The following is a 14,211-nucleotide window of genomic DNA, read 5'->3' as shown; positions in this document are numbered from 1 at the left end:
TAAATAAATAAATAAATAAATAAATAATCATGTCTAATTGATAAATGTTTTCACAAGTGAACTCTGGTTAAGTTGTAGAAACATCTCAGCAATGATCATAATAGGAGAAACCTGAGCTAATTTTTAATAAAATGAATTATTTACGCCATGTGGTACTACAATGAAAAGACTAAATGTGTGAATGTAAACACTCATTTTGTTCTATGGATTAAAAGTATTTGAAACAGAATATTAGTATTATAATAACAGTACAGTTAAATGACTAATTGCATTCTTTAGGTAGGACTCTATGTATGTGTTCTTATTAAACAAAACTTTTAGAAATGTTTTTACCAGCTCTTTTCTTTGTTCCTTCTGAAATTTAATATACCAACCCGTGCAGTAGCAAAATCTGACACAAATATTTTTGTATCTGATCTGTTGAATTATTATTATTTATTTATTTATTTATTTATTTTGGGGGGGGGGACGACTATGTGAATAGGCCCTTTTAAGAGGCAAACAATTTATATAAACATATATTATATACAAAAATTTAATACTGTTCTGTACATCAATTGATTATCTGCTTATTATATTAGTAGATACTTATTAGTCTAATCAGTTTATTACTTAATCAGGATAGTAAGTTATAAAACGCTGCCATTATGCTCCTGACCAGAAGATGGCCATATTGTCAAAGTAAAATTCATGTCTCTTCAATACGGTACTTTACATTCTCAGATGAAATGGCATTTGGCTATTTATGGTTAATACAGAGATCTCAAATCAATACACAGCACGTTTCAACAAACTATTTTTTTTTAGTTCCAGCAAAATAAGACAAGTGAGCATACATAACTAAATCAAGGTACTGAAGGTATTTGATACGACTGAATGTAATCCTGGAATTGTCCTAAGATTGAGAGCCTTAACGTGTTTTGTAGTCTGTGAAATAACTGTACAGAAGAACGTTAAGGATTTTTTGAATTAAGCATAACAATAAAAATTAAATATCCCATTATGGGTACAGATGATTACGGACACAACAGGGACATACAGTATATGTACAACCCATTGTATAATACATGCAATGTTAAAAATAGGATATAAAAAATTAAAAGGCCAGAGGTGCAAATAACAGATAAATATGGTTCTAAAGAGGTTTGTGACACAGTGGACTGGTGACTTTACCGTCTGTCCATCCGTCCATCCAAATTGCTCTAAAACTCTGTCTCCTCCAATATCAACCATTTCAGAGGGAGAGGTAGAGATAGAAAAGCAATTAGCCAAAGCTTTCCTCTTTATGTAGTCTGTATTATTATTATTATTATTATTATTATTATTATTATTATTATTATTATTATTATTATTATTTTTTTTTTTTATTATTACTGCTGTTCTTGTACTTGTTTTCTAAGCAGGGTAGTTACATTAAGATAAAAATGGCTTTCACCACCTAGCTGTGGCCTTAAAAGCAGCACTGCAGTTACTACAGAATACATCACAACACATAAAATAGATAATTGCACTTAATTTCACTGGCTGGTGTGCTGTCTGTTTTCCTCCAAGGCATCTAAATTTTACTGAGTCCATGAACATTTGCATGGTGTTTCAAGAGTCCCATCATCATCATTCTACTTATAAAATTGATATAAAAAACATACAGTACATCAGTGACAAAGTGACAATGAATTCAGAACTGACTTCACATCTAAGGCCCTCTCATTCTTTTTCATCATAAATGATCCTTATCATCACAGATCTGCTGAGAATAAACATAAAATAACAGTCAATCTAATCCATCAAAAGCTAAAGCCTCCTAACACCAAACCTTATGAAACGTCAGTTCAGAATGGTATACAGAAAACCCAATTAAATGCTATTCATGCAGTTCTGTTCCCTTACTATCACTATATAATGATACAGACTGATAAAATTTGAACCAAGTGAGACCAAGGCCTTTAATTTAATCAGATAACTGCTTCAATCAGTGTATCAGAGGAAGGTCCACAAAGATGACCCCTTTCACCCAGCACACCTCCTTTTTCAATGTTCTTCCTCTGGAAGTAATAATAAATGCAGTACAATTTATTAAAAAATAATATTCTAAAAATATACATCATTTTGCAATATACATATTTTACCAATATACATCAGAAAATATTGTGCTGCATGTTTATGAAATGTTTTTTTTTGTTCAACGTAATATACTGTTTTTACAGATGATGATTTACACAGTAAATCTATAGAAGCATACTTAGCATTAGACATGATAGATAGATAGATAGATAGATAGATAGATAGATAGATAGATAGATAGATAGATAGATAGATAGATAGATAGATAGATAGATAGATAGATAGATAGATAGATAGATAGATAGATAGATAGATAAATAAAGTTGTAGTCTTAACTCACAATTCATTATTGCCACCTCACAAAGTAATGACTTTGGGTTAACACGTTAACACCTTCCCCAGATCTGTGCCTTGCAACAATCCTGTCTCTAAACTCTGTAGGCACTTCCTTTGTCTAATTAATTAATCATGTCTAATTGATAAATGTTTTCACAAGTGGACTCTGGTTAAGTTGTAGAAACATCTCAGCAATGATCATGAGTAATAGGAGAAACCTGAGCTAATTTACAAGTGTTGTTGCAATGGGTCTACATACTTATGTGCATGTGATATTTCAGGGGTTTTTTTTATCTAAAAAAATTACAGACATTTCTAGAATTAAGTTTTTATTTATTTATTGGGTCATTAAGGGGTATTGAGTGTAGATTAATGAGAAAAAAAATGTATTTGAAGGATTGTGTTATCATGCTGTATTATAACAAATAAAAAAAAAAGTGAAGGGGTCTGAAAATGTTCTAAATATACTGTATATAAACATGTAAATATATCTTAAGATTTATTACAAACTAGTATCTTCACATATAGGAAAGTCCTGCATTTTTGTGCCCATTTATCTATTAAGTAAAGGGTTAGGGTTAGGGTTAGGGTTAGGGTTAAAAAAAAAAACAAAAAAAACAAAAAAAAACCAAGCAAAATGTTTAATATGGTATTAAAATTAATCTCAAATGATTTGTAATTGTTTGAAATATTTATGTTCCAGCTCTTATAAAAAAAAAAAAAAACAACATGCAGCAACTGGTCTGCCAGAGACTACTATGTGTTTTGAATGATGCTGACCACAACCGTGCTTCAGTTTTTGACAACTTGGGCATGAGAATGGATGCCCATGGATGCCTGTCCAACATTGAACTGCTCATAATGTCACCTGCTGATTTAAACATTTGGCTTCATCTTTGCCATAATGTATCTGGCAGCGCCATGCTTAGAGTCACTTTCATTTAGGCACACCGTCTCCTAACGAGTCTATTCATTAAGAGTCAGTAGGTAGAGGGAATAAATGACTGGTGGCAATGAGAAATCGAAACAAATCGGTGGGCCAGATCAATTAGGGGTGATATTACTGCTCTGTAAATGAATGGATGATTAGAGGCTTATAACAGAATTCATGCTGATTCCTGTTAACTCTAATACACCATTTAATAGATGCAGGCAGTGTGAGCCCAGATTACAGTATGATGATGGCACAAAATACCTTTTTTCTACACTGTCTTTAAAATCTTTTACAAGCTTTTTTTTTTTAAAACCTTTTGCTAAATCCTTTAAGTGTACGTTTAGATAAGATAAAAGCTATATTCCTAAACATTTTTTAAATCTAAGAATACTTAAACTGCTACTGAAGTATTGTCAGGCAATTAGTGCATGTTTTACAACATTCTCAAAGCCATTAAAAACCTTTGAATATTTAGCATGTAATATTTGGATGTTTACCTGCATATAATGCGAGCAACTTGCAAAAATGTAGAATCAAGGTCTCGGAAATAAGTGTGCTATGTAACATTATACCATTATTTTATACAACAGCACTAATAAAATCTGATTTCTTAAAAGGTGTTTATTAATGTTCTATAACAGCACAGCTAAGACAATGATACCATCTGTAATTCTGATTGCAAGTTAAAAGTAATGCACTAATTTAAATATATTACATTACCAGACACAAATAGTGTAAGCATGAGATTGAAAAAATTTGTTGTTATTTAACAAATGAAAATGTAAGTAGGAAGACATTAATTCACATTTACTCTATTGAAGGTTTCTCAAACGTCAGGACTTGTAATGGTCAAGCTTTTGCTATTTAAACCAGTGCGCATTTAATGTCTCATTTAATTCACAAGCAATGTTTATTTTTTATAATTAAGAGGAAGAAAAAATGGATAATAAGGAAACGACTTTAAACCTGTTGTAATTGATATCAAGAACTACACAGTTTGTTTTGCAAATTATTAACAACGTTGAATAGAAAGAAACAGCATATTATACATTAATAAATTCGAATTTGTAATTGCTGGCAACTGATTTTGTATTAGAAGAATAAGAAGAATAAGAACATGCCGTTGTTTTTATTACACACTCCTAAAAGAAATGTCTAGACAGACTCATCAGACTCAAATATTGTTTGATTGCTAGAAAAAATGTGCATAAGGGAAAACCTCTTGCTAGCTGTAGCTGTTTAAATAAACAAAGATCACCATTCTTTTGGATGGTCCCTCTGTTCTCATCAACAGAATAACCAATCAACAGCATTACACTAGTGACCTGCTAATTCCAAATGTTATTATCATGGTTAATATTGAATTACTGGATGATGAAGATGGATGATATCTGTTGGATGATAGTTGTGGAGGACACAATAAAAGGAAGTAAAGTGGGAAATTTGTTGTGTGCATTTTGTTAAGCTTTCTTATTTTCTAATAGCTTTAGCAGCCAGTGGCATGGATAATAAGATTGCACTGAACACCAATGTCATGCCTAAATGTGATTTATCCCTTATGGACTCAACTATAAACTCAGACACAGACGGAGTATTGTAAAGAGCTTAAAAAATGTGCATGATTTAGCCAGGCCTTTACAAATGAACATTAGAAATTGTCATAAAAAGTCAACAATATATGACATTATCTCCCGTCCAACAATTTGTAATGCATTTCACACAGTAACAGTACCTCTAATGACAAACCAGTTCATTTTAAATGCTAAAACAAACAACAAAAAAAGATCAAATACAGGCACAAATATTTTGATAGGATTCATTAAAATGTAATGGATATTCCAACGATGAGAGGAGGGCCATGTGGATGTGATATTTCCTGTTTTCTCATTCTGGCTGTAAAAGGTTAAGGACTGATAAGCAAAACAAAATTATATAATGCAGTGCTCTCTGTGTTCCTGCTGCATACACATGCCAAATGTAATCATACACCAAAGTTCTGGAGTGGCTTACAATTATCCCCGCTGTTGCAATTCCATTAATTGAAATTAACAAGGTCATTATATGCCGTTGTGTTATGTAACTTGCAATATCATATGTGTTACGGCCATATTTAAGCCTCAAAATAGTTGAATGGACCCGAAGTATGTTTATCTCAGACACCTAGCATTTACATATTTAACACTGATCTGCCTTACAAGTCACAGAGGGCAATGAGGTTAGAAGGTGGGAACAGTTTAGCTGTCAGTACGCTTTAGCTGGACTATGGTTCACAGCAACCTCAATCAGGTTAATCAGTGTTTGTTTCCTGTGGACCTTCAAGCCTGGTTTTACAATGTGGCAATAATTAACAGTGCACACAGGATAGCAGCAATGAATATGCAGAATGTATTTCTGTGTGTATGTGATTGTGTGTATGTATTTCTCTCTCTCTCTCTCTCTCTCTCTCTCTCTCTCTCTCTCTGTGTGTGTGTGTGTGTGTGTGTGTGTGTGTGTGTGTGTGTGTGTCAGAGATCAGTATAGTTTACATGGTGTTCTAGTTTAGCTCTTAGTGTAAGTAAATGATACATTTATTTTTATGTGTGGGATTATATATGTCCATCCAAAAACTGTATTATCCTAAACATGTTTTTTTTTCCACTGAGAATAGAAAAAAAAAACATTACTGTAATGGCAGAGCCTAAATAACAGGATTAGCACATATACACAGATACACAGATACACACAATAACCATTTAGTCTTCATCACTTCTGCACAAGGTTTGGAGAACAATTACTGGCAATTAAACAACTGCCAGTTACATAGAGAGAGATAATTATGTCCTTGGTGTATTGCACCAATTAACTACTTTTATTTCAACCTCCAAACTATCTGATTTGCAAAGTGTGGCTCGTTTCGAGCAGCTTAAACAACAGGAATTCTTGCACTTGTCCCTTTTTAAATGGAGATAAGGGGATATGATAGCATGGAAACTGAAATGTGTCCTCTTGCCTGTGAAAGGATTCTGTTGATTTTTTTTTTCAACTGTGCCATTTTGTTTTTGTCTAATTATCATGATTATGTTGTTCCAGGAAAATACTGTCGGTGAGGTGACATTTGGAGTCTGACATCTGAATAGGTACCTTCATTTTTCACACCCTGTTTAAGGGCATCTGATCTGATTTGAAATCCATTTTGTCAGGTTTTACATCTCTGTATTCTATTTCAATAGGATAAGGTGTAGGTGATTTCCTGTTCTCTCAGAACAACATGATTGTGGGAGATATGTCGCGTCTGTTTAAGCTGTAAACAGAGATGTGTGCTTGCTTCTCTTGTTGTCCCTGTTATGATTTCAATAAAAGGCTGACTCCATTCTCGGAAATATTTGTCAAATACAACAATATTGAGACTTTTTAAGATGTGATGTTATGTTCAAGTTATTATTTGTCTTCAGTTGGCATGAGATGCTTGCATGATGCCAATTCTAGTTTTTTGATTCCCTCAAGGGCATAATGCCTAACTCCAAATACCTGTGTCCAAATGTCAGTAATCTATTAAACCACAGCCGATAGACTATTTCCTCTCTGCCTCAAATCCACTAGTTAATGTGATAACCACAGCAGGGGCTAGAGAACCTTTCACCTCATTCTTTGCTTCTTTGCCTTTTATTACCCTTTTTCTTTTGTCTTTCCTTTTCACATACAGTATCTTGCAAGTCAACATGTATGCCTGTTACCAAAATTGTTTACTCGAGCTCAAAGTCTAAGCACAGTATGAATCGGGTAAAATATATTGTTTATTGCTCAGTGATGTTACTCAAACATTTTATCAATTTTATCTTATATTTACTTATTAGTTCAACTGAACCTTACTGTATGCAAATTTAATGGTTTTTGCATGGGGATGGGGACTGATCAGAAGCACTGATGCGTTCGAAAGCTTCGAAATACAGGGCATGCTGTGACATGCTGTCACCTTGGCAGTCAACAGTGGTGGAGTGAGATGCCCGCTGGGTCTGATTGGCTCTTCCAGGCTTCGTGCCATGATTTTATGGCAGGTGCTTGACACTGGTCGCAAGACCATTGACAAGTGCTGTTTCTATAATCTCACTAGACCTGTCCAGTCACAGGAACATAAACACCAGGATTTCAGGATTAATATTCCCAAAATTCCCACACAGTCAAATCATATACACATTTATAAATGGCGTGGAAAATGTAAACATTTTACATTTGTAGATATATGATTTCTAATAAGCCATGTATAAATACATTTGAAATTAAATGGTATATATATATATATATATATAGATATATATATATATATATATATATATATATATATATATATATATATATATATATATATATATATATATAGATAGATAGATAGATATATATTTCAGTTGTCTTCCATTCAATTCTATAGTAATTATGCCAACACACAAAAGACAGAGTTTGTAACGTAGCAGTAACAAGACAAGATGCGTTTACTTTATTCATATACCCGAGGATAAGAGCACTCATTTTTGCAGTCGATATGTCCAAAAGATGGCGCTAAATAAAAGCATTAAAAGCAATAGTTTTCTATGCTATTGGTATAGAACAAAATAAATAAATCTTGCTTTCCAAATTCTCTCTTGTGTTTATTACATTTTTGATATAATTAAGTATATAAATTAAACAATTAATATATAACAATTAAATTAATATATATATATATATATATATATATATATATATATATATATATATATATATATATATATATATATATATATATATATATATTATATATAAATTAATATAACAATTAAAAATTGTTTCTTTTTATAAATCCTGATTTATAGAAACAACAAAAAAATATTCTTCAATTACTACAACAGCAAAGAAAGGTAACATCATTATTATTATTATTATTATTATTATTATTATTATTATTATTATTATTATTATTATTATTATTACTGTTGTTTCTGTTCACAACAGCAATAATAATAAAATAATAATAATAATAATAATAATATCACATTTAAGTCAGTGTTCAGTGTGTGTGTGTGTGTGTGTGTGTGTGTGTGTGTGTGTGTGTGTGTGTGTGTGTGTGTGTGTGTGTGTGTGTGTGTGTGTGTGTGTGTGTGTGTGTGTGTGTGTGTGTGTGTGTGTGTGATGTAGCATTGCCGCTGCGCCAAATTTGAGCACAGGTTGAATTCCGTTGCCACGCAACCGGTGTGTATTAAATCATCCGCAAAATTTAAATGAATGTGCGTGTGCGTGTGTGTGTGTGTGTGTGTGTGTGTGTGTGTGTGTGTGTGTGTGTGTGTGTGTGTGTGTGTGTGTGTGTGTGTGTGTGTGTTTGAGAGAGAGAAAGAGAAAGAGAGAGAGAGAGAGAGAGAGAGAGAGAGAGAGAGAGAGAGAGATGAATAGTCAATCGCAAACAAAAGTTCTTAAAGAAGACAAAAAAACTGAGGGAAGCCACTGCGGGAGTTCAGCCGACAGACTGTGGCACCTGAAAGCGTGCACTGCCTCCTATATACATACTGACTTTAACAGGGAATAAAATAAAATCTAAATAGGAGGAAATGCGGAATGGAGAGTCGGGGGGTTCACTGGTGTACGTGTCTGCACCAACAGGAAGGCCGTGATTTAAAATAAGGCCTATTTAGACGTGATCTTAGTGCGCGCTTTCACACTGCAATCTGATAGAAGGATGTGGGTCCTCTTGCACTCAGTAGGCTACGTGGCAGGCATACGGATTTACACGCACGCGCGCACGCACGCACATAGAGAGAGAGAGAGAGAGAGAGAGAGAGAGAGAGAGAGAGAGAGAGAGAGAGAGAGAGAGAGAGAGAGAGGTTCACTCCTGCAGCAGAACAGCTCTAAAGTTACATCACCTCGCTTTGATTCTTTAGGCGCAGTAACCTGGCTATTAGATTCTCACACGGCCAGTGAACACGCAAAAAGACTTTAGTTTGTAGTTAAAACAACAACGACATGTCATTATTCCGTCACCGTGTCGCCTTGCCGTGTTGTGACGCTGACAAAAATATTGCACGCGTAATTACCGTCACGACTCCTTCTAATCCGTCTGCATTATCGCTGAATAGTGAACAAATATCACTCAGTTATTAAATGAGGCTGAATAATAAATGTTGTGCATGTGATATATGACGAAAAAAAAATCAATTAGACCACAACTGGAAGTAACACGCTGCCTACATGGAGCCTGTTACTGAAATGCTACTGATAAAGTGGGAGATTAACTAAATAAAATAGATCGGCATTTATTATCCCCGACAAATAACCGAATAAATTCGGATATGCTGGTAATTAAAGAATAAATTGAATTTAGCTTGCGATCGTTTTAAAACGTTGATTGTCACGCGTTCACATTTACTCTTAAACTTCTGTGAGGAATAAAACAAATTATAATAAAAGCTAAATATTTGTGTCAAAACGATACATTTCGACAATGTCAATAATACTATTAGTGTGTATATAATGTTTGCAAACTAAAAAATTATGATCAAATAAATGTTTAATGTTTAATTGCCCTATACATATAGCTTTCAATTGTTTTAAAATAAATGGATCGAGATTGCTAATAAACATAAGCCGAATTAAAAGTAATCAAATAATTCGCATAATTTACAAACACTAGGTATTTTTTCACACTTTGCATATATATATATATATATATATATATATATATATATATATATATATATATATATATATATATATATATATATATATATATATATCCATTTTTAATTACATTCAGACGACCCCTTGCTATGTATAAAGGCCAAGGCTCGATATGGAGAACATTTTCAAATAGATGTCTAATGTAGAAAAAAAAAGCCTCGTCGATTTCCATAGTTTCCAACAAACAAACAAACAAAAAAAAAAAAAAACACAGCGTGTGTTAAATTTATCAAATTTATTGTTCTCAATCACCTCTGACTGGATCAATACTGAACTTAAATAACAATCACAGGGAAAAGAATTGTCAGCCTATCAGATTTATCAATGTGCTGTTCTGTAGGCAAATTTTAATAACCATTGTGTCAGCCTACTAACTGTATAGATTTCGGGAATGAAAGCAGGAGAGGAAAAGGGTATACATGAAATGCTACTTCTAGAAGAGAAAGATCACATCTCGCAACATTTCGGGGAACTTTGTCAAATACTCCAAAAGGTGTGATTCCAGTAAAAAATATAAAGCAAGTTGATCACCACTGAGAATTCATTTAGTGAAATTTATACAGACTTATCAAAAATGGGCCAAAATCTACTGCGTGGAAATAGCAGTAAAGAAAAGGGATCAAGTGCACAATTATTCAGCCAAACCAAAAAAGTGTCCACAAAGAGGACGAATAAGTGCATTTTAAAATCCTGTTCATGTGTGAAAACTATTCACAGAAGTCCGGTCCACGAAAGAAAATCTATGAAATAGAAAATAGTTTGTAACACATAAAATCTTCGAAAAAAAGAGATGTTTCTGGTGAGGAATCTCGCCAGAAAAAAAACATTATTTCGTTGAAACGAATAATATAATTCCTCAGTTTGGGAAAGGCGACGCCGCAGTTCATTTCATTTGGTGGTTGTGTTCAAGTTCCTGCCAGTCATTTCTCTCATGTCTCTCGAGGGCGATCCATAAACATCTGTTTGGGTTTTTTATTTTGCTTGTTTGTTTTATTGTTTTGTTTTGATTTGTTTTGCTTATGCTTGTGCTGTTAATGCACCAAAATGAGCTGGCGATATGAGCTCGAAGTTGTGTCCACCTGGTCGTCCGGTTCATCTTTCAAACTTGCATCTTTTAAGCAATCTACCACAAAGCTCTCCTGAAACACAGAGCAGAGACAGTCATTTAAAGTTAGGGAACATATTCGGAGTCATCAGGCAGAATTTAAAGAAGATTTTCAAGGATATATTTGAGTCGGGTTTTTTTTGTTTTTGTTTATGCACATTATGTGCTAACGTGTAAAATCTTATATACTGCTATTTAAATTGGTGTGGAGTTTTTTTTTCTTTTTGGTAATGTTCGTCCAGTTAACTGAAGTGTGTATTGGGAAAATCAGTTCTATGTCTCAGTGAACATACGTTTGCAGTCCATGGACGGGGGCGGTGTGTCTGCACTCACGTTGACGACCTGAGAGTACACGTCCTCTGGCGTCTGGCCTACACCAGGCGGTGTCATCCTCTTCTCCTTCTGTCTCCGGTTGCAGAACCAAACACGAACCACTTCCTTTTCCAGCTGCAGACTGTCCGCCAACGAGGTGATCTCCTGCGCCGAAGGTTTGGGGCATTTGAGGAAGTGACTCTCCAAGGCCCCTTTGACGCTCACCTCGATGGAGGTGCGCTTCTTGCGCTTGCGGCCCTGCGCCGCTATTTTGTCGATGCTTGTAGGGCTGCCGGTGCTCGAGTCGGCTTCCTCCAGCCACTTGTTCAGTAGCGGCTTGAGCTTGCACATGTTCTTGAAGCTGAGCTGCAGCGCCTCGAACCTGCAGATGGTGGTCTGCGAGAAAACGTTACCGTAGAGCGTGCCGAGGGCCAAGCCGACATCGGCCTGCGTGAAGCCGAGCTTGATGCGACGTTGCTTGAACTGCTTGGCGAACTGCTCGAGGTCGTCGGAAGTCGGCGTGTCCTCGTCAGAGTGCGAGTCGTGGCTGTTCACGCCGCCGTGGTGCTGCGCGTGAGGATGGTGCGCGTGTTGCTGCTGCTGCTGCTGCTGCTGATGGGGGTGGTGGTGAGGATGATGATGGTGGTGGTGGTGATGATGGTGGCTGCCGTGGTCCATTTCGGGCGAATCACCGCGCATCAGACCAGGGTGAACCAAACTGCTGGCGGGATTAAGCATCCCGTTGACGGTAAACGCACCTGGCTGAGAGTAAATGAGAGACTGTTGGGACTGCTGCTGGCCCGCGGTGATGGTGCTGATGTGCGCCGCCGCCGTGGTTCCAACCCATGCGCTTTGGTGCGCCTGGTGAGCTCCGTGACCGCCTCGGTGGTGCAGCGCGCTACCAGAGTGCAGATCGTCTCGGTTCGAAGTGCTCTTGACGTCTTGCTGCTGCGGGCTGCCCGCCATTCCCACGGGACTGGTGGACCAAGGCGATCCGGCTTCGGCTGCCGCGGCTGCTGCTGCGGCGGCGGCGGCAGCAGCGTGAGGAAGCGAGGTGACCCACTGATGCGCATGGCTTAGCATGTGGCCCCCGTTACTGGCCGCCATGGCTCCTTGCATAAATTCGCTCTGCACCATTTTGACCGCGGGATCTCCCCTGTATCCGGCTGAGACTGAAGTAACGGCAACGCTTCCTGGCTGCATGCCACCTCCGGAATCCGAGTGCACGACCGAGCCTGATGAGGATAGTATGCTGTTGCTGGACAGGTAAGGATTGGAAGCCGCTGTGGCCATCCCAGCTTACCACTCCGAACAAGTCTACTTGTTATTCCTCCTCCCCGTATTTCCGTAACTTTTTCCCAGCCGTCGATGGAGCGCACTGGTTCATGAATTATTCAAACTGGAAAACAGTTCTTGGTAATATTATTATTGGCTTCGTACGACGAGAAGTCTTCAAATTAAAGATCCCAAAAATGTTTAGAGAGTGCATGTACTTTTAAAGTAGAAATCCACATTTTGCAGGGTAAAAAAAACCGCACCTTTGAACAAATGCTTATTCCTTTCATAAAGTTATTATTGGTTTTTTTTTAAGGCTATAAAATAAGTTCATAACCGTGCAGACGAAAAGCCTTGAAAGGGTCCCGATCACGTAAATCCCACATGGAAGCACATCATCGACAGATACCTTCACTCAGCAAAGGACAAGCTCGGGAGGATTCTCGCTTTGTAAACTTCCAGCTTGTCCCGTCAGCTGCTGGCTGGCTTTTGCTTCTCACTTTTTCTTGGTCCTCATCTTTCATCTGCTTGCATGCTCCATCTGATTTAAACAATAAATCCCTCTAATCATGCCTAAATTATATTAATTTATGCGCATTTGATGAGAAATTCCACACTTCTTGCTCTTTCTCCCTCCTCGCTCGTCCTCTGACAGTTTGATGCGCTCCTCCCTCTGCGCCGGAGACTACGCGAGTGTTTACGTTCAGCCTGGCGTGCGCGAATCTTCCGCCTCCTTCATCCAATCGGGACACGGGGCTTTGCGCACGACCCGCGCTTATTGGCTGTCTGCTGGGCGAGGGGCGGAGCTCAGAGACGCTGAGCAGAAGCGTCACGTCAAAACAATTTCTAAACGTGCACTTGAGCTTAAAGAGCAACAAAACGCAGTGAAATATCGGCCTTTATATCTGAAAAGGGGTCTGTACACTTGAAGAAAAAAAAAAAACAATGACACAGTTTGCCCCAACACTTTCAGAATCACAAGTTTGCTGAGATGAGCTCAGAAAAATGTGTATGGATACATTTACATTTACTTGATTTCATAATAAGAAAATAGCTGACTAAAATAAGTCTAAAAGTAATTCTGTGCGCTATAACTACTAAAATATTATTTAAAAAAAATAGTTATATAGTTAGTTATAGTTATATATAGAGATCGTCAAAGTAGTAATTGCAATAGAATAATCAATGTAATTATGTATTATATATATATATATATATATATATATATATATATATATATATATATATATATATAACAATAACATTCTATTCCAATTACTACTTTGACGATCTCTCAATGACTATAAAGGAGTTCAATATTTCTCAATCTCTTTACGTTCATCCACAGTTACATATTGTTTAATTGCATTATTTAACTCCTATTAGTCTAAACCGCGAGGTTTTATTTTATACCCAGTTATATACTGTGCACAGGGGTAGAAAAGTTTGGCGGGATGTAAATGTAAGAATGTTATCACTGCAAAGATTTTTTTTTTTTTTTCGTTTG

At 36.3% G+C, this 14,211-nt stretch overlaps 2 protein-coding genes across 4 annotated transcripts in view; both read right to left on the bottom strand.

Moving 5' to 3' along the window:
- The window catches only part of gpr45 (G protein-coupled receptor 45), a 90,597-nt gene that overhangs the window by 6,386 nt on the left and 70,000 nt on the right, over window positions 1–14,211 (bottom strand). The gene's annotated exons all lie outside the window — the stretch shown is intronic.
- On the bottom strand, window positions 10,229–13,640 carry pou3f3a (POU class 3 homeobox 3a). Of its 2 annotated transcripts, none has more exons than XM_083536048.1 (2): window positions 11,411–13,640; window positions 10,229–11,151 (listed from the first exon to the last, which is right to left on the bottom strand). In XM_083536048.1, exons 1-2 carry the CDS (start codon window positions 12,720–12,722, stop codon window positions 11,105–11,107), a joined length of 1,359 nt encoding a protein of 452 aa, XP_083392174.1. In that variant the 5' UTR covers window positions 12,723–13,640; the 3' UTR covers window positions 10,229–11,104. The 2 variants fall into 2 exon arrangements, with proteins under 2 accessions (XP_083392174.1, XP_083392173.1); XM_083536047.1 differs by having other exon boundaries at window positions 11,451–13,640.

This window comes from Silurus aristotelis (genome assembly GCF_946808225.1).
Source record: "Silurus aristotelis genome assembly, chromosome: 3".
Taxonomy (NCBI): Eukaryota; Metazoa; Chordata; class Actinopteri; order Siluriformes; family Siluridae; genus Silurus; species Silurus aristotelis.
This window is presented reverse-complemented; position numbering and strand designations above follow the sequence as displayed.

What these genes read in the sequence shown, in the direction of transcription:
- pou3f3a (XM_083536047.1), bottom strand. Translation starts at nt 12,722, where the DNA reads ATGGCCACAGCGGCTTCCAATCCTTACCTGTCCAGCAACAGCATACTA. An exon ending in TGTACTCTCAGGTCGTCAAC is followed by an intron (nt 11,152 to 11,450) that starts GTGAGTGCAGAC and finishes TCTGTGTTTCAG; the next exon opens with GAGAGCTTTGTGGTAGATTG.